At 44.0% G+C, this 18,655-nt stretch overlaps 5 protein-coding genes across 7 annotated transcripts; 3 read left to right on the top strand and 2 right to left on the bottom strand.

The window, feature by feature from the left end:
* Positions 1-193: 193 nt before the first annotated feature.
* On the top strand, positions 194-2,186 carry LOC110182449 (uncharacterized). The gene is made up of 2 exons (XM_020950524.2): positions 194-1,697; positions 1,759-2,186. Exons 1-2 carry the CDS (start codon positions 495-497, stop codon positions 2,107-2,109), a joined length of 1,554 nt encoding a protein of 517 aa, XP_020806183.2. The 5' UTR covers positions 194-494; the 3' UTR covers positions 2,110-2,186.
* LOC110182830 (protein FAM185A) lies at positions 1,732-3,585 on the bottom strand. Of its 2 annotated transcripts, XM_086828748.1 has the most exons (4): positions 2,884-3,585; positions 2,639-2,822; positions 2,164-2,581; positions 1,732-2,105 (listed from the first exon to the last, which is right to left on the bottom strand). In XM_086828748.1, exons 1-3 carry the CDS (start codon positions 3,454-3,456, stop codon positions 2,205-2,207), a joined length of 1,134 nt encoding a protein of 377 aa, XP_086684874.1. In that variant the 5' UTR covers positions 3,457-3,585; the 3' UTR covers positions 1,732-2,105; positions 2,164-2,204. The 2 variants fall into 2 exon arrangements, with proteins under 2 accessions (XP_086684874.1, XP_020806653.2); XM_020950994.2 differs by lacking the exon at positions 1,732-2,105 and having other exon boundaries at positions 2,148-2,581.
* A 37-nt stretch (positions 3,586-3,622) lies between these two features.
* On the top strand, positions 3,623-4,670 carry Vha36-1 (V-type proton ATPase subunit Vha36-1). Its single transcript, XM_020951117.2, has one exon. It carries the CDS (start codon positions 3,693-3,695, stop codon positions 4,431-4,433), a length of 741 nt encoding a protein of 246 aa, XP_020806776.1. The 5' UTR covers positions 3,623-3,692; the 3' UTR covers positions 4,434-4,670.
* eIF2Bgamma (eukaryotic translation initiation factor 2B subunit gamma) lies at positions 3,623-6,559 on the top strand. The gene is made up of 4 exons (XM_020950890.2): positions 3,623-5,070; positions 5,129-5,637; positions 5,696-5,836; positions 5,898-6,559. The coding sequence occupies exons 1-4, from the start codon at positions 4,914-4,916 to the stop codon at positions 6,462-6,464; spliced, it is 1,374 nt and encodes a 457-aa protein (XP_020806549.1). The 5' UTR covers positions 3,623-4,913; the 3' UTR covers positions 6,465-6,559.
* Positions 6,470-12,357, bottom strand: LOC110182540 (uncharacterized). Of its 2 annotated transcripts, XM_020950689.2 has the most exons (4): positions 12,128-12,356; positions 8,237-8,492; positions 7,659-8,114; positions 6,470-7,597 (listed from the first exon to the last, which is right to left on the bottom strand). In XM_020950689.2, the coding sequence occupies exons 2-4, from the start codon at positions 8,290-8,292 to the stop codon at positions 6,724-6,726; spliced, it is 1,386 nt and encodes a 461-aa protein (XP_020806348.2). In that variant the 5' UTR covers positions 8,293-8,492; positions 12,128-12,356; the 3' UTR covers positions 6,470-6,723. The 2 variants fall into 2 exon arrangements, with proteins under 2 accessions (XP_020806348.2, XP_020806428.2); XM_020950769.2 differs by lacking the exon at positions 8,237-8,492 and having other exon boundaries at positions 12,128-12,357.
* Positions 12,358-18,655: the final 6,298 nt, after the last annotated feature.

Here is an 18,655-nt window from a genome sequence, read left to right as displayed (position 1 = left end):
AAATTGAATTTATTTATTATAATTGTTAATCAATTTTATTCCTTACAAGAGAATTCTACCCCTTGTAAACGTAATCTATACGTGTAAGATGTAAAATTTTAAATAACAGCTTCGGAATTCAGAGTGACCAATACAAAAATATCAATTCTGTTAATTTACATCCACCCGACAGCCAACCAGAGGAAATTCTGTTAAGTTGCGCTTTTTCTCTCTGGATGAGTGTAGGTCTGTTAATACATTTCACTTCCTACATGCATATTACATTCTACACGAGTATTTTACGTGCTACTTGAGAATTCGACCCCAAAAATGAGTATTCGACTCCATGTATCTGTAAACGTGTAAAACCGTTCTGTAAACGAGTAAAACCGTTCTTTAAGCGTGTCAAATGTAAACCAAAAAGAAAAACAACAAAATCAGCAACTGGCGTCTTAAAAACAAATTAAAAAAATAAAATAATTAATAAATAAATAACAAATTCGGAGGACTTCAAGATGCCCAAAGAGGACGCGGAACTAGTGGGGAACTGTCCGGCGCCCGCCAAGGACAGCAACGAGGTGCCCCCGATGGAGAACGTGGTCAAGGAGCCCGAGGAATCCCGTCCTGCTTCTGCCCCTGGTTCGGCCACGCCCCCGCCCGCCGAGGGGGAGGCGGACGAGGCGGAACTACTGGAACGCATGCGTGGAGACGCCGTGGGCGAGACCATGTACAGCCGCCGGTTCATCCTGCAGACGGTCATGAAGCTGGTGCAGCTGCAGCCTGATTCGGCACTGGAGCAGCAGCTGGAGGACGACCTGTGCAAGGTGTGGGACATGTCCGTGTCCCCGGAGGTGGTTACTCTTCTGCTGGAGAACGATGCCGTCGATCCCATAATGTACTCCTTGATGGACGGTTGCGAGGATGTGCGACTCTATGAGATTCTTGTAGGACTGCTGGGCAACATGTGCGCCCAGGTGGAGTGCGCCGAGCTGCTCACCTGCTCGCCCCAGTCGATGGAGACGCTGTTCAAGCTGGCCAACTGCCTGGACACCGGGATGCTGATCCAGCTGATGCGTCTTTATCAGTACATCATGGCGCATGTGCTGAGCGGCAAGGAGCAGTTCGCCGTGGACTGGTATATCTGCTTCGCCGCCTTCGAGAACTCGGCCCAGAATCTGGGCAGGATACTGCAGCAGTCCGTAAGCGATGAGCTGCTGGTAGCCGCACTGAAAGCTACAAATGCCATCTTGGCCAGTTGCGCCCTGGTGGAGGAGGAGAATGCCAACTCGTCGCTTAACTTGAAGCCCTTTGCAGAGGTATTTCTCGTACAGGAGCTCTGCGACGGTGTCAATAGCGCCTTCCTGCGACTTATGCGCGATGATCAGGCTAAGCTAGCCGACGAGGAAGGAGGTGAGGAGAATGGAGAAGTACCAGCCGCTGCCGGCGCTGCAGCCACAGACAACGATGAGGATGCCGACGTCGGATACGAGTCGTGTGCTCCGAAAATAACCTGTGATGTGGAGATCATACAAACCTACCTCAACATATGCACCATTCTGGTTCAGCTGCCAGAGGCGCAGGCCTCCATGGATGTGTATGCGCCCAGCATAGTAAGTTGCCTGACTCGAATCCTAGAATTCCTGCAGCAGCCGCTACAACTCATTCCCTTGGGCGAACGGCAGGAGGAGTATCTGGAGGACCTGGCGCACATATGGAGTGTGAGTTGTCTCCTTGGTTATTTGTCAATGTATATTAATTGATATTTTTCCTTTTATTCAGCGCCTCAAGTATTGCTATCAGAAAGAGGCATTTAAAAACCTTCTGGAAATCTGGTACAGGCTAAAGCAGCATACGGATAACTATACGGAGAAGGATGACGAGGCCAACGATTTCGAGGAGGAGGATGAAGAGGACGCTCCCAAGGAACAATATGTGGAGAACGCATTTAAGATGCTACGGCTGCTGGCTTGCGTTTTTATTAAGGAGGTAAACGCAAATCTAAAAGAGATGGACAACGAGAAGGTGCGGCTCTTTGTGGCCTCCTTGAAAGCCGAGGACGATGCCATCTTTTCCAAAGCCCTCGAATGCTTGAGCGATTTTACGGATAACGAATCGGAGGGCCAAGCCTAAAGAAAATACTTCCATGAAGGGAAAAAAACAAAAATGACTGAGATTGTAGCTTACAGCACAATATATTCTTAACTTAGTGAGCTGCTCTTCTGCATTTAACTAGATGAGGATGGTTTAGTGCTAATATTCTGGAGTTTCTGACGCATCATATCACTCCACGACTGTTTGCCCAGGCGTACTCCCTTCTGTCCCTTGCTACTAACCATCAACTTGTGTTGGTTTTCATTGCTGAGGAGAAATCGACTCTTGTCCTTGCTTAATGCGTGCGCCAAGTGCTCCAGTTCCGTGTCCAAACTGACTACTGAGGCTCCCACATCGATATTGAGATCCTGCTCAATTGTCTGTGATATGTAAATGACCGCCTCATCTGTCAGGTTCTGGGCATCGATCTTGTTGTGTCCCACGAGCTCGGAGAGCTGTATATTCAGGCTGCCACCTTTGGTTACCACCTGGAGATTGCCATGGACACCAGCTGGAAGTTTTAGAGCGAGATTACACTGTTTGCGGTGTACTTGAGGCATTTACTCACTCATGCTTAGGTCCGCCGAATCATGGACATGAACTTGACTGGTTTTATGGACATTTTTCAGTTCTAAACGTCCAGTTTCCGTCTGGAACTTGGACTCTTCAACGTAGCAGCAGTCGGTTACTATGCTTCCGCTCTTGGTGGAGGCTGTCAGGCTGTCTCCCTGCAATTTGTCCATGATGATATTCTGTGGGTGCAATACCATAGAGATTAAATGAAAGGCACGTTCGATTTAATTCAATTCTCACCCCATTATGTGTCTCTATTTCGGTGACTTTTCCCAGCAAGGTCCCCATGCAGTTGATGTTGCCATTTTCGCTATAGAGGCTAATGTTGGTGGCCTTCACGTTCTTGGTGAGGATTCCGCCCTCGGCCTTTACCCTCAGGAGCTCGCTTTGGATTCCCTCCACTCGCACATTGCCTTTGCCCACAGCGCAGACATCGGAACGGACGGGAACGTGAAGAACGCACTCGAAGGACGTGGGCTGCTCGGTTAGCTTCTTGACCACCACGCTGACCTCCTTGTCGTCGTCCGCCACCTTGACGTCCAGCGAGACATTGGAGTTCTTGACTGGGCCACCGCACAGTTGGCTTATGAACACGTCCCCACTGGTGTACTGATGCACATCGGCGGGCTGGATCCGGACAAAGATATCGGAGTTTACGTTAATTCTGGCAAAAGGATTTACATAACGCAGGATCTCCTGGTGGACCAGGCGCTTGTTCGACGACATATTTGGCTTAAAATTTGCCCGATGCTTCTTGACGTAGTGCCGCTGGTGTTTGTATATGTGGGTACACAATCGTTGCAGCAGTTGCATTATATTAAAAAAAACCAAAATACACAACAGTTTCGGGTTTGTTTATTTTTTAAAAACAGCTGCTTTTCGGGAGTGCTCAACACTGAAGCCCGTCGTATGTCCCAGCACTGGCTGTTATCGATTGCCGCCCCGTTAGCCAACACTGCCGTCCGTCATTTTCCAGTTGGAATTTTTTCAGCCTCAGCGACAGTTGCAGTTTTAATCCAGGCCAATTTCCGAACGAATATATCAGCAAAATGTCTGGCAAAGATAGGCTACCAATTTTTCCCTCCCGTGGCGCCCAGATGTTGATGAAGGCCCGCCTGGCGGGCGCGCAAAAGGGCCACGGATTGCTGAAGAAGAAGGCTGACGCCCTGCAGATGCGATTCCGCATGATTCTGGGCAAAATCATCGAGACGAAGACCCTGATGGGCGACGTTATGAAAGAGGCGGCGTTCTCGCTGGCGGAGGCCAAGTTTACCTCGGGCGACATCAACCAGGTGGTGCTCCAGAACGTGACCAAGGCACAGATTAAGATCCGCACTAAGAAGGACAACGTAGCTGGCGTTACCCTGCCCGTCTTCGAGTCGTACCAGGACGGAGCGGACACCTACGAGCTGGCCGGACTGGCCCGCGGTGGACAGCAGCTGGCCAAGCTGAAGAAGAACTACCAGAGCGCCGTCAAGCTGCTCGTGGAGCTGGCCTCGCTGCAGACGTCGTTCGTGACCCTGGACGAGGTAATCAAAATCACCAATCGCCGTGTGAACGCCATTGAGCATGTCATCATCCCGAGAATCGACCGCACGCTGGCCTACATCATCTCCGAGCTGGACGAGCTGGAGCGTGAGGAGTTCTATCGGCTGAAGAAGATCCAGGACAAGAAGCGCGAGGCCAGGCAAAAGGCTGATGCCAAGAAGGCGGAGCTCCTCCAGCAGGGCATTGATGTGCGCGAGCAGGCCAACATCCTGGATGAGGGCGACGACGATGTTCTGTTCTAAGTATTATCTTGTCCGGTTTATTTGGATGTTTATTCCAGCCAGCAATATTATTGTTAAACTATTGTTCTGTATCTGTTTCCATATTTTAATTCGCAAAGGCAAGCCACAAAACTTATTCGCCGTAGCAAAATGTGTGTGTAGTCTATTCCAATAAGCTGAAAAAGTATGTATTCCATTTTTGTAGTGTAGTGTAAGCTGCGCAAATCATGCATTAAAGTCTTGTTGTTTCATACAAAAGGGCATTCAGTGTATTTTCCTATTTTCTTAAGGAAAAAAGGGAATTTTCATTGCAAAAAAGTCATCTGACTTGTTTTATACAATTGCAAAAGCAACAAAAACAATGACGCAGTCACATGACAGCGAACATATGTCTGATTGGAAACAGTGTTGGTAAATGGACGAGGCCGTCAATCAGCTGTTTGCGTGGCTCTTTTTGTATTTGCACGATTTTTAGCCAAACTTTTATATTTTTGTGTGAAAATGACCAATTCGGAGTTCCAGGCTGTGGTTTTGGCCGCCGGGCGAGGAACCCGTCTGCCCGAAGTTTTAGGGGATGCGCCCAAGTGCCTGCTGCCGGTGGGCCCGTATCCGCTGCTCTGGTATCCCCTGAATCTGTTGCAACAACACAACTTTTCAGGTAATTCGAGTAAGCAAGTCACATCCGGGTTTTTAATAATCTTTGTTGCCCTCCACAGAGGTCATTGTGGTGGTCCTGGAACAGGAGAAGCTGGAGATCCAACTGGCACTGGAGAATACCCCGCTCAAGCTGAAACTGGACTATGCCACGATACCCAGCGACAGCGATTTCGGGACTGCGGACAGCCTGCGCTACATATACGACAAGATCCAGTCTGATTTTCTGGTCCTCAGCTGTGACCTGGTCAGCAATGTCAGCCTATATCCGCTGATCAACAAGTTCCGAGAACACCACGCAGCCCTGGCTTTGCTCCTCTTTCCCAGCGGATTCGAGTCTGATGTGGTGATGCCAGGGCCGAAGAGCAAGCACAAGCCGGAGCGGGATGTGATTGGCATTCATGCGTCCACCCAAAGGTTAGCCTTCCTGTCCGCGGCCAGTGATTGCGAGGAAACCCTCAATATCCAGAGGCATCTGTTGAAGAACCGCGGCCGCCTGGATGTCTATAGCCGACTGTTGGATGCGCATGTGTATGTGCTGAAGAAGTGGGTCATCGACTACCTGCACAGGGTAAAGATTAAATATACTATTTATAACTGGAATTGCCTCTAAGAATGAATCTTTGCAGAAGGAGAATATATCCACATTTAAGGGCGAGTTCTTGCCGCATTTAATTAAGAAGCAGCATGCGAAGAGACCCCCCAAAACGGTGCAGGACACCACCTCGGAAGTGGGAATGGTGACCAAGAATGAGGATAACGTTTTGCATGTGAGTGAAGGAACACTTCCAAATTCCATCAGCTTCAATTATCAATAAATCCATATTTCAGTACGTTCCCCACACCATTCTGGACCAGAAAATCACGCAGACGTCGCTGTTCAATCAATCTCTGTCCCAAACGCCCTACCATGGCGACGTGGTGCGCTGCTATGCCATCCAGGCGCCCAAGGAAGCCATCGGAGTTCGGGTAAATAACACACTTAGTTTCCTGGCCATCAACCGGAAGTTGGCCAGCATTTGGAACGATCTTTGTGGCGAAACGCATCCACTAATCTCGCCCGGCGCCTTGGTGAAGTCCACCCAGACGAAGGAGATTATTGCGGCCGATAATGCCAAGTTGTCGGAGAAAACGTCGCTGAACTTTAGTGTTTTCGGTCCCAACTGCATTATTAACCCGAAGAATATCGTTGCCAACTCGATCATCATGTCCAACGCCGTTGTAGAGGAGGGTTGCAACATCGATAACTGCATAATTGGCCATCGGGCGCAAGTAAAGAGCGGATCAGTGCTAAAGAACTGCATTATCGGACCCAACTACGTGGTGGAGGAGGGCACCCATAGCCAGGCAGTGCATCTGTCCAACGCGGACCAGTACATGGAGATAGACATACAGTGAGCGACTAACTTAATGTGGCTTCCTTTATTAACGAATTGAGTTAGAAGGCGGATTCTTCTAGCAGGACATTAAATATTACAAATAGGTACACAAAACTCGCGCATGGATTTTCGGGCCTGACCGAGACAGAGCTGGGAGAGAGCGAGAGCTTAAAGCTACATACTTAGACGGAAGGGGAGGGGAATGTACACGAGAGGTGGATCGGATCCGAGGGAACGACAAGACTGTTTTCTGCTCACTCCGGACGCCGCAGTCCCCTTCACTTCCGCCGCTCGTAGAGGTACTCGTCCTCGTAGTACCTCGGCGTTGTGGCAATGAACACCTGCGGCCGTCGCTGCTGCAATGAAATATTTATCTCCTCGGGAGTGCGGAAGACCTGCTGATGTGGGTGCTGCTGCTGCGGCTGGAGGTGCTGAAGCTGGGGAGCGGCGGTGAAGAAGCGATACGGCGCCGGCGTCACGGTCGGCGCCAACGTCTGTGGCCTTTGCTGATGCAGCTGCAACTGCGGCTGGTGCAGTTGATGCAACTGCAGCTGCGGCTGGACTGTGGTCGCTGGCAATGGCTTCCGGTAGGCCAGGGTAGTTGGCTGAGGTTGCGGCTGGTGTCGGATCTGGGTGACCACTTGTGGCTGAGGCTGTGCCTGTTGCTGGTGCTGGTGCTGAGGTTGCTGGTACTGTACCCTAACCTGCTGGGGCTGCTGCTGCTGGGGCTGTTGGTAAGTCACAGCCTGGCGATGTTGCTGAGGTTGCTGCTGATGTTGGTGATGGTGCTGCTGCTGCTGCTGCTGATGCTGCTGTTGGTGCTGGATGCGTGGCCTTGGGGCGGGCAGCTCCTCCTCCTCCTCGTCATCGTAGCGCTCGTGCTCGTAGTAGTTCTCCGGGAAGTAGCGTTCCGAGTAGCGCAGCGTTACATTGGGCTTGCTCTGGTGCTCCTGCAGATTGATTGGCTTGTACAGGTAGTCGTTGACAATGTGATACTTGGAGGACTGCTTGCAGATGTTGTCGTGCGAGGGCGGCATGCAGATCAAATGGATCTGGTGGAAGGTGAAGCCCTCGGGGCAGATCCACGAGTGCTTCTGGCTATCCTGGCAGTAGTGGAACACCTCGCAGCTCAGCGATTCATCGGCGTAGTATCTGCGTTCAAGAGAATGTCATTAAAATTTTAATTTCAGATAGTGTGAAGATCGGCACCCACCCGGAGTTCCTGTCCGTGCAGCTGAAGGAGGACTTGCTCAGCAGCGTGGAGAGACGGTCCGGCTCTTCGACCTCTTCCTCCTCCTCTTCGCTCTCCTCGCTGAGGGGCTTCTTCAGCTGTCCCTGGATCTTGAGGAAGTTGCTCTGCTGCTTGGCATTCCGATTGACGTACACCTGACGCGGTGCCTCCTCCTGATCCTCCTCGCTGTACTCGTACAGCTGACGCTGCTGCTGATGCTGTGGCTGCTGACGGTAGGCCAGATGGGTCTGGGCCTGTGCCTCAAAGTCATCGAGCTCCTCCTCGCCCCCACTGGAGTTGACGTCCAGAGAGCGGGGTTCAAATCCCTTGGGCTCGGCGGTGGTGGCCGTGGCCGAGGGTGCTCCGGTGGCCGCTCCCTCCACGCTGGCCCACAGGCCAGTGGCCACAGCCAGGACTAGGAGAACAACTGGCTGGATGCTGCAATTGGAATGAACGGGCAATCAATTGATGAGTCAGGCCCTGCTTTATGATATGGGAAACTCTGTGGCAAGCACACAATCAAAGCAATAGCAAAAACGCGGGAAAATATTTCTGCGAACCTTTTCGCTTTGCCGCGAAGATGCCGCCAAATTGCATCCAAAGAAGGCAGCATCATCCGATCGTCATCGGCATCGGCAGCCCAGCGACCAGTTATGCAAGAGACCAGACCAGCCAGGCCAGAAAACTAGTTATAAGGCAACACGGACTGCAAGTCCCCAAGATAGAAACGGGCCACGGAGAGTCGAGGTACATGAAGATGCCTGGGAAGGCTAGGAAAGTCGGTGGCTCTGGGAATCTTACTGATCATGGCATACGCTAAAAGAGATCCCTAATAATTGTCATAGGTTTTCGAAACTAAATTGGAAATGGAACTGGATATCACCTCTTTTTAAACCCAAAAGTTTAATTAATGCAATCAATGAATGAGGAAATAACTAATTAAGGATGTGGAACAGGAAATAACTCTATCAAAAACCTCTTTTTCAAGCTTGTTATAAAATAGTTACTGCACTGCATCTAAACTAGTATTTAAACAAGCACAAGTAATACTTATTATATGCCACTTGGTGACCCTGTTACCATAGCTTATATACCCCATCACCATGATCGGTATGATGAAGATGCACAGCTTTGCGGTGGGTTCAATTTGAACGCCATTTACCCAACGATATCCCCACTCCATTCGCCACTCGACTTGGCTGAATGTCAACTGCTGTTCATACGCATGATACGAGTATCTGTGGGTATTCCTGCTGCTGGCCAGTCCAGTCCAGTCCAGTCCAATTAGCCAATGTTACGTGCCTGCCTGCATCTAATTGGGGCCATAACGTCAAAGCCCGTCGCAAATAGTTGGGCAAGGTGAAATATTTGCGAGCGGCCATAAAGGTAATAATAGCAACATGGCAAAAGCAAAAGTCTGGGACTGCGACTGGGACTGGACTTTTACTTTTCCCAGCGACTAAGTGAGTGAGTTGACTTTGAACCCGAATCGCCGACAAATTCTTCTAATGTCGGGGGCTTAAATAATAAATCTGGAGAGTTCGTCTTATGCAAGTATCGAATCTTCCAGCTGGCAATTTGTCAGCCTGTCGCTTGGCGGCAGCAGCTGGAGTTTGCAAGTTGCAAGTTGCACCTTTGAACTTTAGGAGCCTTTGGAGCTGCGGCTGAGAGAGTGCCACTGTGCACGGTGTGCGCCTGTTGCATTGTCACTGTCAGCGAGCCGAACCTTTTGCGCAACTCTCATGGGAATCTCTGGGGGAGAATCCCTCACTCATTCAGTCTTTGCAAAGCATGCAAAATAGCCAAGCGCACACACACATTCCACACGAGCCTAGAGCCTGGAGTGCTGGAGTGCTCCACTTGCTCCATTTGGCCCCACCAAGCACTCAGGCACCACTTTCGCAGTCGCAATAGCCAGTCTGTCTGCCATAAATGGAGAATTGGTTGCATGTCTCGGGATCTGTCTCTCTCTCCACTCTGGTCCAGATGCAGACGTTATCGCACAGCCAGTTACATCATATGGCAGACAGCAGCGGAGCAGGCAATAGACATGGCCGATGCGTTGATGTTGATGCTTTTCGTCGGTCTCGATCCCCCCGGTACCCCGGTTTCAGACTTGGATGCGAGTCTCAGCCCACCGCTCACCCACTTCTGGAAACCACAAGACAAGACCAGACCAGGCCAGGCCAGATCGTTGGTTTCGTTATACATTCAAGTGGAGTTGTCGTCGTGTGTGCCACCGGGTTTTCTTGCGTATGAAACTCGGACTATATTTGCTTTTGATTTCCTTAAATGTTGGGTGTGCGTCATGTTAGGCGGGCATTTTTTGGGGTGACATAAGCCTGGCCAGGCTTAGATTACGACATGGATGATAAGTGTGCTGACTGCGGACTACTCATACATTTTCCTGGCTGGCATTTGTGAATTGGTTGGATAACACCCTTAAGCTGGCCAAAGAATTAAGAGCCAACTTCACTTAGCGCACTCGCTGGCTGCCCCGCTGTTTACCAAACAACCATTTATTTTGGATTTCCCATTATCCATTATCCATCATACATTTTCCATTTTGCATTTTTTAACAAATTTTCCATTTACATTCCCATTTCCACCTCGGGTCTTTAGCATGTAATTTGTTTGGCTTGGCTTCGCGCGCAAGTTTGTTGCCCAAGTCTTTTGTTTTCACTCTCATCTAGTTATTTTATTCGAGTGCTTAATTAAACACAGGCTCGTTAATGCCATTAAACTGTGTGAAAACATGAAAGCCCAAAAAACGAATTACATTGCTCTGCTTTAATTTCATTTTTTCACTTTGTTTTGTTATAGTTTTTGTTGTTGGTAACAAATTAAACCCTGTTAATGTGCGTGCAGTTAGTGCTGGAAATTCACGTTTGCCTGATTTCGGGCATCTGGATAATGTGCCCCGTGCAAATTGCTTGGCAATGGATTTTATGTTCCACTGTTTTTCATCTTATTTTTTTTTCTTCAATTTTCACAAATCTGCGACCTTGGTGGGTGTGTTTTTGGCTCGATGACGGGCGAAATCTAACGAGGCGGGCCAAAAAAAAAAACACAAAAAGTGAAAGAAATCAATTCGATGGCAATTTATTAATTGCTCTTAAACACACCCCACCACAAGCGTTCAAAAACTGACCAAAAAAACAAACTATAAAAAACGAAAGCCATTACACCTTGGTGGGCGGAGAGGGTGGCAGTTTGTGGGCGTGGCTGATGGCCGATGGCCGATGGACGTTTGGCGGCACGCTTGGGCAATTGCGCATTTCTGTGCGTCGCCGTAATTCCACACGATGAAATATTGCGTATACGCAGCATGCGCCGCAGTGCGTGCATTTGATACAATTGCCTCTCATATTTGCAGTCCCATTATGTAATGGAGGGGCAGCGCCACCAGCTCATGAGTAATCCACACGACTCTATGGTTTTGGTTTTTAGAAAGGACCACTCGAGTGATGCAATCTGTCACGGAGATTGGATCTCTCACCGTGTCCAGCAGGCGTGACCATTCGGAGTCCTAATCGATTGATCTAGTCTTGGACACACACACACAGAAATTATAGGCCATAATATTGACCACCTGGATTTGCTTATCCATGGATCTAGTCTGGGGAATAATAAACTTTAATGTTTGTTTACTTACATTAAGATTAAGGATTAGGTTATTAAAATCTCTTCTATTTGTTTTCTATATTTATCTAGAGCTCCTAAAAAATCAAGTTTATTTATATAAATTACATTGTTCATTTGAGTTCTGTACTTAAAGTTGTCTTGATTCGTGACCTTTAGTTGCTAAAAAGAGCAGACTCAAGGTCTGGTCTGATTGATTAACCAAATCGAATCAAAAACTCAAGGTTTGCCCAAGACAAGAAGTTAAGACTCAAATCAAGTTCTTCTAAAAAGAACCTACTCAGCATTCTAAGTCCTATTTCATTATTTCAAAACTCCTACTATTCCTTATATATTACTCTCTATATACACCCATTTTTCTTTGTGTTTTACAATCTTAACGTCTCATAAATACAAGTACAAGTAGACAAGTAATCCCCTTGGGTTTCTTTTTTTCTCAATGAACTGTCGGCAAACAAAAGCGAAAACTCCCACGCCACCACACACAGTGAAGCAGTACAACAGAAAGATATAGAAGAAAAAGTTAAGACCGACTTTGGTTTGGATTTCTGTCTCTGTTACGTTAGTTTTTTTTTTTTTTTTTTTGGTTTTGAAATCGTTCGCCCCAAAAGAATATTTCGTGGTTGCCAAGCAAAGCCCCGGGAAATTGGGCCGAGAGAACCCCGAGACAATAATGAAAATGTTAATTTCGGTTGCAGCACGAATCGGTAACCGCGGGGCGCCAGGCCAAGTCCAGGTTCAGATCCAGGTTTAGACCATGATTCATAGTCTCAGTTTTGTATGTTTTCCATTTTTGGGATAGAACTTACTGCATTTTGTGGCAACGTATCCGTAATAATCCAAAGGGTCTTGGCTCCGGATCACGCACTTTACACTGATCACTTGACTTGTTGAGTGTTTATATCTGTCAACTATATAGATTCTGTATTTATCACTCTTGGTTTGGTTGCACTGGGCAGCTTGGTTCGTCTTCTGGCTGCTTCTGTTGCTGCTGCTGCTAGCGGTTCACTCGTCTCTGGCTCGAACAACAAAATGAATGACTTTCTTTGGCTTGTTTATGTTTTATACCAAAAAGTCCACACACAATTGAAGCCGCCCATTGAGAGTCAACAGTTGCCAGTTGCCAGTCGCCAGTCGCCGTGGAGAGGAGAACGGCCACTTCTCTGTGTATGTTTCTCTTCTCTGCAAGTTGTGCCTCTCTGGCTCTCTCTCTAGTTGTATTTCTCGCAGTGCCACTCAAAAGTATCTGCAAGTTGAGTGGAGTTTTCCTTATTGCCCGCCAAGTTCGTTTCTTAAGTCTTTTGATTTTACACAAAACGAAAAGCAAGAAAAGAATGGAAGAGTTTAACGATTTGGGTTAAATATGTTTGAAAAATGTATTAATATAGATTCTACATAATATTTATATAAATATTAATTAAGCTGCAATGTATATATATATAGATTTATTTAATTGAAAGAACTATATAATAACAATTTTATTTAATATGTTTATTTCATAAACAATTATTTTAAAATCTATTTGAAAGCAGTATTAACTATAATATTATATTATATTATATTACTAAAACCATTTTATTAAATTAGTATTAAACTATTTCAAGCATTTGTAGCCATTTTTTTTAAGTACCACTAAAAATTATTTTAAAACATCTAAACATATTAAATTATTAAATTAAATTATTTATATTAAATTATTTATACAGTAAGTAATAGGTTTAAGAAAGACCCGCTATAGATTTTCATAATTTGAATTAAATGTTTATACTAAAAATGTGTGAAGAGTTTTTAAATGTTTTATACTTTATTGATTAAAATATTGATTGAAATATATTACTTTAGACAATCATTGCCATCTAGGCCTTCGTATATCACCAAGAAAAATTAAATTAAATGTTTATTTTACATATATTAAATCTATATTTTTTTTATGTGCATTTTTTAGGTAAATCAATGTTTTTTGAATATCATAACTAAGCCAAAAATGCATTAATTTCTATTCGGAGAGCTTGTCTATGTTAGTTTTTATTAGGCTAACAAATCTGCATACTTTCGAAAATATTAAAATTTTAGCCAATTTTTGAAAACGTTACCGAAGTAACCCCTTATAAAATTTTGAAAAAATTGGTAAAATTTATTTTTCTACCTGAGATAGCTAGATCGACTTAGCTGATGCTTATGCTGATCAAAAATATATATGCCTTAAAAGGTCGGAAATGATTCCTTCACTATGTGGCAAGCTTCTGGCTAAAATTAGAATACTCTGAAAGGGAAAAACTAGGCTTTCTTTACTAAATTAACATCCATAAATATTATTTTAATTGATCATTCATAAATATGATGTAGCATTTTTTTCATGTGTCCCTCTAGCAGGGTCTTAGCCTTTTTAATCTTTTGGGCCATTAGTCATAAACCAAGTGATATTAGTCATGCGGCAAGATGTAGGGTGATATATGCCGATATATGTAACTGAAATGATGGCGTTTCGAAAAGGCCGGCCACACATTTGCATCCATCAGATACACTTATTGTAAGTGGCCGTCGAACGGCCAGATAGAAGCCGCTCAGATATAGTGTAATTAACATTTTCGCTGTTGATTTTCTCAGCCTTCGCTGCGCATTTTGCATGTTTTGCTATTTTCAATACAACAACAATTGCAGCAGCAGCAACAGATAAAAAAGAAATAAAAATCATTTGCGCCGGTTTCTTCAACGAGGCTGCGATGTTGATGCCGCTGCCGATGCTGATGCTGATGCTCCCACAACGAACTTCAGACCGCAGAAACCTGTGCGGCAACTCATCCGCCGAATGAAATGCTAAAAGCTACACACCGACACACACTCACATGGCTGCATTTGTTTAGCTAATATGAATTAATTTACAATACCTGCAGACGCCTCCGAGCCGAGGGGCCACCACCAACGCCTCCAACTCGTTGGCGTCTGTTGAACTTTTGCGTTTCTGTGCCGCATGTTTTTCCACTGCACTTGTATCTGTTGAGGCTGCATCTCAATCCGTTATCTGCATCTGCATTTGTATCTCCTTTGGAGCATTCAATGTCTGGACACTGACCGCATGTATCTATATACCCAGAGAGATATCTGGCGTGGCTAGCTACACAAGATATATAGATATATATAAACGATTTGGCAATGCATGCAAAGAAGCGTAACGCAAACGCAAAGAAAGTGCAGCGGCTCTTGTTATGATTGTCTGAAAAGTGTTTGAAGCCTGCAGAGCGGCCAGGTGATATAACAAGTTCACATAATTTGCTGGCTTTTCTTTTTCGGTTTGTTTATTATTATTTCTTTTTGTTTTTGCTTTTTTTCACTCTCCATCCACATTTATTGCCACTATGTGTCTAAGTTTATCCATAAAGTCAGCAAACAAAACCAAATCGCAAAAAAAAGCCTCACGACTCGAGGGATAATTGCTGACGGCAGCTAATCAAAATTATTCCCAGGCGGGTGCCTCAATTACAAGGCATAATTAATAAATGTTTTGCCGGATTAGTCAGTGACAATGGAAAATCCAATGCACACAGAGAAATATATGTTAATTTTAAGTGGAAAAATTTAGAAGGAAGTGACTTAATGAAGCAAAAGGGAGTGGAACTGCAGAGAAAAGGTAGTAATTTCTATCCACTATCCAATTATGTCAAATAAAATGTAGTTACTGGTTTTGAAATGGTATTGCTTAGTTCCAGAAACCTCTTTTAATTTAACTATGTTAAAGTAGCCTTACAAGTATCTTTTATACTACGATATTAGGGACTTATTGTTCCCTTTTTGTATATTACTTTTCCACCTCCCAAAGCCTCTATCAAGTTCCAAATGTTTGCTGTAGGAAATCTTTTTGGTTAACACAAAAAAAGTACACCCAATTGCACCTGCAATTGGCAATGTCGCTGACTCTGCTCAGCCAGCAGCGATTTGTCCCCTAATAACACAGGTAAAATTCATTACACGAACTAACTGGCCAAGTGCTGGCCAACTGTTGGCCATTATGCAAAGTCCAAGTCCAAGTCAGAGCCATTCCGCGGTGGCACGTTTCGAGGAAGTTGATTGTCACAAAGCCTCTCATAATCATAACTGTGTTTGGCTGGCTGCTGGCTGCCCCATCAACAGGTAACCGACGACTACCAAAGACAACCAACGACAACCACGACGGTCAGGTTCAATGGGGGAAATTATGGACATTGCAATAGCAACGAGACTGAAAAAAATGAACAACAAACGAAAATATTGTAAAACTGGAATTAAAATTGGGCAATATAACTAAAAATCAACTTTGTCAGTTGCTATTTCTTCACTATCACACTCAACTTCACAGTTTACTAAAAACCCAACTGAAGATTTAGAAATAAACCTTTCCTTCTGTATTCCTTCTACAAGTTTAATTTCTCGTAAATAATATATTTCCCAGTGCATACCGTTTTCTGTTGCATTTGAGAATTGGCCAGTTGAATAATTTCCAACGGACTTTGGCTCCGAAAAAAGAAATCAAAGCATAAATATATAAAAAACAAAAGAAAAGGCAGCAACAATCAAGAGATATTTCGCATGTGTCCATGCTCCAGTGTTTTGTTTATTAACTAATTAGCCCTAATGCTTAATGCTCCACATATTTTCCATCTCCAAAATGGTAGTAGTGTGTAAGTCTCTCAGTTGGTTATGATGACATAGGCGCTGCCATTTGGTTTTCCCCGCCTGCCAATCTTTGCAAGCCATCTGGGATTTCTCAAGAATTGCGCTTGTATCTGAGAGATGGCAAAAGCGAAAGTATATCTTAGCCATTTACGTTCTAATAGACACGTCAGTTTCTGAAGTTCAAGGTCGTGTTCGAAGAGTGGCGAATTGAAATTAATTACAGCGAACGCTCCCTCGATTCTTGGGGCGTCGTTTCAGTCTGTTCCATTAATGACTTGAAGCTGGGATCTGTTTTAGATTAGCAATTCGTTTAATTCACACACGTATGGATTGAGTAATTTGTTTGGTTTGGGGTTTCTGTGGTTTTTTTTTATTATATTATTAAGTTTATAGCATAATAATATAATTACAGAAATATTTGTTTTGTATTTAAGATATTTTATTATTTTTTTTTTTTATTTTATGACCTAATTTTCATTTGAAAAGTAAGTAACTCTCTAGCTTGAGCCATAAATATTTATTTATTAACATCATATATATTTATTTATAAATAATATTTTGAAGGGATTTTACTGTTTTTATTTAAATATTTATCTAATTTAATTCATATTTTATTACCATCTGATTATAACATGTTTTTTATTAACCAAAATAATCTTTCCAAGAGTACTCCCACTTCGGTTTAATTTCCCATATCGTAGTGCCCTATTCCTCTTGGGTTTTCTGGAAGTTAATTGGCTCACATTAGCTCCGTGTGCTTAAAGTTATTTAATAGATGATTAAAGACCCCCAAAATGACTGACATCACCTGGCTGGCTAGCAATCTGCGGGCAAAAATCCGACGCACACCCACAATTAGCGGGCAGTCGACTCGAAAACCGTTGGGATTAATTCATCGCACATTCACATCGTCATAAAAATTATAACCATCGTTTACGCCGAGTCAACAATGGGCAGGTATTAGACCATAAAGCTCAGCTCCCTCCAGAGCTCCAAAAGCCGGAACTTGTCCGCCAGATGATTTGTAAGTTTTCAGTGGTACTTTTGGATTGTTTTTCAGAGACTATCAAGATCAGATCGGATCGGATCAGATCGTTGGGAGTTATGTGTTCACTGCATTTTGGGCTTTCGGCACGGAAGTGATTGTGAACTTGACATTGAGGGGGCGTGCCCCCCGGAGCCAAAGAAATGCAAATTTTTGTTGGACAGTTCTCACATCAAAAAGTGAGAGATTTGGCAGCGGAAGGAAGTGGAAATCAGCAAACGAATTGAAGGCAGTTACTAATCTACTTGAGAATTGGTTAACTTTTCAAATTAAGGTTTTGAAAAAGTGTTGATATTGTGGTATATAGGTATATATAGGTATAGGTATATATCATTATTACAATAAGTAATATAAATAATATGAAAGCTAATATAGTTTTTATTCACTTGCAGGGTATTATGATTTTAGTCAGAAGCTTGTAACAATGTGAAGGAGTCATTTCCGACCCCATAAATCATATATATTCTTGATCAGCATCAACAGCAGAGTCGATCTAGCCTTTTCCGGACAAAATCTATTTTTTTCAAAATTTTGAAAATTTTATAAGGGGTTACATCGTTAAAATTGACAAAAATTGACAAAAAATTTAATACTTGTAATTTTTCAATTGAGGATGCAAATTTGTTAATCTAATAAAACTAACATAAAACTGGGTTTCGAATTTAAATTAATGCATTTTTGGCCTAGTTATGAGTTTTTAAACTTTGGCTTGTCGAAGAAATCGCCATATAAAATATGGATAAATATTTAGTCAAAGAATGCGAATATTTAAAGTTAAGTTATGATTGATTGGAAACTATAAACCTTCCTTCATTTCCTTTCTTCCATCCTTTTTCCTTCATTTCCTATTTTCTGAATTTATCAGGCTATTGAGTTGATTTTCTAAGACCTCGAATCTTTTTTAAAATTAATCTATTTAATTCCATTTAATATCAAGATTATATGTATATAACCACCCATCTGATCATTAAATTAAATATAAAATCTCTACACTAATAACATAACAAGCAACATTAAGTTCAAGTTATGAAAATCCATTATAATTATTGGCCATTCGATGGGAGTAAAGTGATTTAAAGGTAACCCCCATGTGGTGGCTCTTTGGAATTTAAAGCAATAAATAATAACATCAGATTCGAAATGATCTTGTTCGGTCTTCATGTGGTCCCTGGACAAGTTGTGTGCGTAATTCAATTGAAATCAATTGCAATGCCTTCGCTTACAAATTACCAATCCATGCCAACCTTAAAAACATCAAGTGGTAACAAAAAGAAAAAAATGGAAATGGACAGTTGGACAGAGAAAAAACCCAAAAGAGCTGAGAGCCAAAACCAAGCAAGCCAAATCCGCTTTTGTCCAATTGTTGCGCACTTGAAGCATGAAGCGTGCCCCCAAGTCGCACCTGACGGAATGGAATTGCTGGACGGATGAACTCCACCGGCAATTGGGCATGGCTGGGTGCATTAGTGGAGCCCATGGAATGCCACAAAAGAAATGCTGACTTGGACTTGGACTTGCTCTGGGGGCTGGAGATGGGGCTAACACCCCAATTCAGGCTGATTCGGCGGGGCTAGCGGGCTCATTAATTTCAGTTCAAGGCATCGAAATACATGCCCAACTCTAATTTTAATCTTTACGCAAA

Source organism: Drosophila serrata, unplaced genomic scaffold, assembly GCF_035046125.1.
Source record: "Drosophila serrata isolate PLE 108 unplaced genomic scaffold, ASM3504612v1 contig_184, whole genome shotgun sequence".
NCBI classification, from domain to species: domain Eukaryota; kingdom Metazoa; phylum Arthropoda; class Insecta; order Diptera; family Drosophilidae; genus Drosophila; species Drosophila serrata.
The sequence above is the reverse complement of the archived record's forward strand: the minus strand, read 5'-3'. Positions and strand labels throughout refer to the sequence as shown.

What these genes read in the sequence shown, in the direction of transcription:
- LOC110182449 (XM_020950524.2), top strand. Translation starts at nt 495, where the DNA reads ATGCCCAAAGAGGACGCGGAACTAGTGGGGAACTGTCCGGCGCCCGCC. An exon ending in ACCTGGCGCACATATGGAGT is followed by an intron (nt 1,698 to 1,758) that starts GTGAGTTGTCTC and finishes CCTTTTATTCAG; the next exon opens with CGCCTCAAGTATTGCTATCA.
- LOC110182830 (XM_086828748.1), bottom strand. Translation starts at nt 3,456, where the DNA reads ATGCAACTGCTGCAACGATTGTGTACCCACATATACAAACACCAGCGG. An exon ending in AAATAGAGACACATAATGGG is followed by an intron (nt 2,823 to 2,883) that starts GTGAGAATTGAA and finishes TTGCACCCACAG; the next exon opens with AATATCATCATGGACAAATT. An exon ending in TTCGGCGGACCTAAGCATGA is followed by an intron (nt 2,582 to 2,638) that starts GTGAGTAAATGC and finishes TAAAACTTCCAG; the next exon opens with CTGGTGTCCATGGCAATCTC.
- Vha36-1 (XM_020951117.2), top strand. Translation starts at nt 3,693, where the DNA reads ATGTCTGGCAAAGATAGGCTACCAATTTTTCCCTCCCGTGGCGCCCAG.
- eIF2Bgamma (XM_020950890.2), top strand. Translation starts at nt 4,914, where the DNA reads ATGACCAATTCGGAGTTCCAGGCTGTGGTTTTGGCCGCCGGGCGAGGA. An exon ending in TCATCGACTACCTGCACAGG is followed by an intron (nt 5,638 to 5,695) that starts GTAAAGATTAAA and finishes GAATCTTTGCAG; the next exon opens with AAGGAGAATATATCCACATT. An exon ending in ATGAGGATAACGTTTTGCAT is followed by an intron (nt 5,837 to 5,897) that starts GTGAGTGAAGGA and finishes TCCATATTTCAG; the next exon opens with TACGTTCCCCACACCATTCT.
- LOC110182540 (XM_020950689.2), bottom strand. Translation starts at nt 8,292, where the DNA reads ATGATGCTGCCTTCTTTGGATGCAATTTGGCGGCATCTTCGCGGCAAA. An exon ending in CTTCGCGGCAAAGCGAAAAG is followed by an intron (nt 8,115 to 8,236) that starts GTTCGCAGAAAT and finishes TTCCAATTGCAG; the next exon opens with CATCCAGCCAGTTGTTCTCC. An exon ending in TGCACGGACAGGAACTCCGG is followed by an intron (nt 7,598 to 7,658) that starts GTGGGTGCCGAT and finishes TCTTGAACGCAG; the next exon opens with ATACTACGCCGATGAATCGC.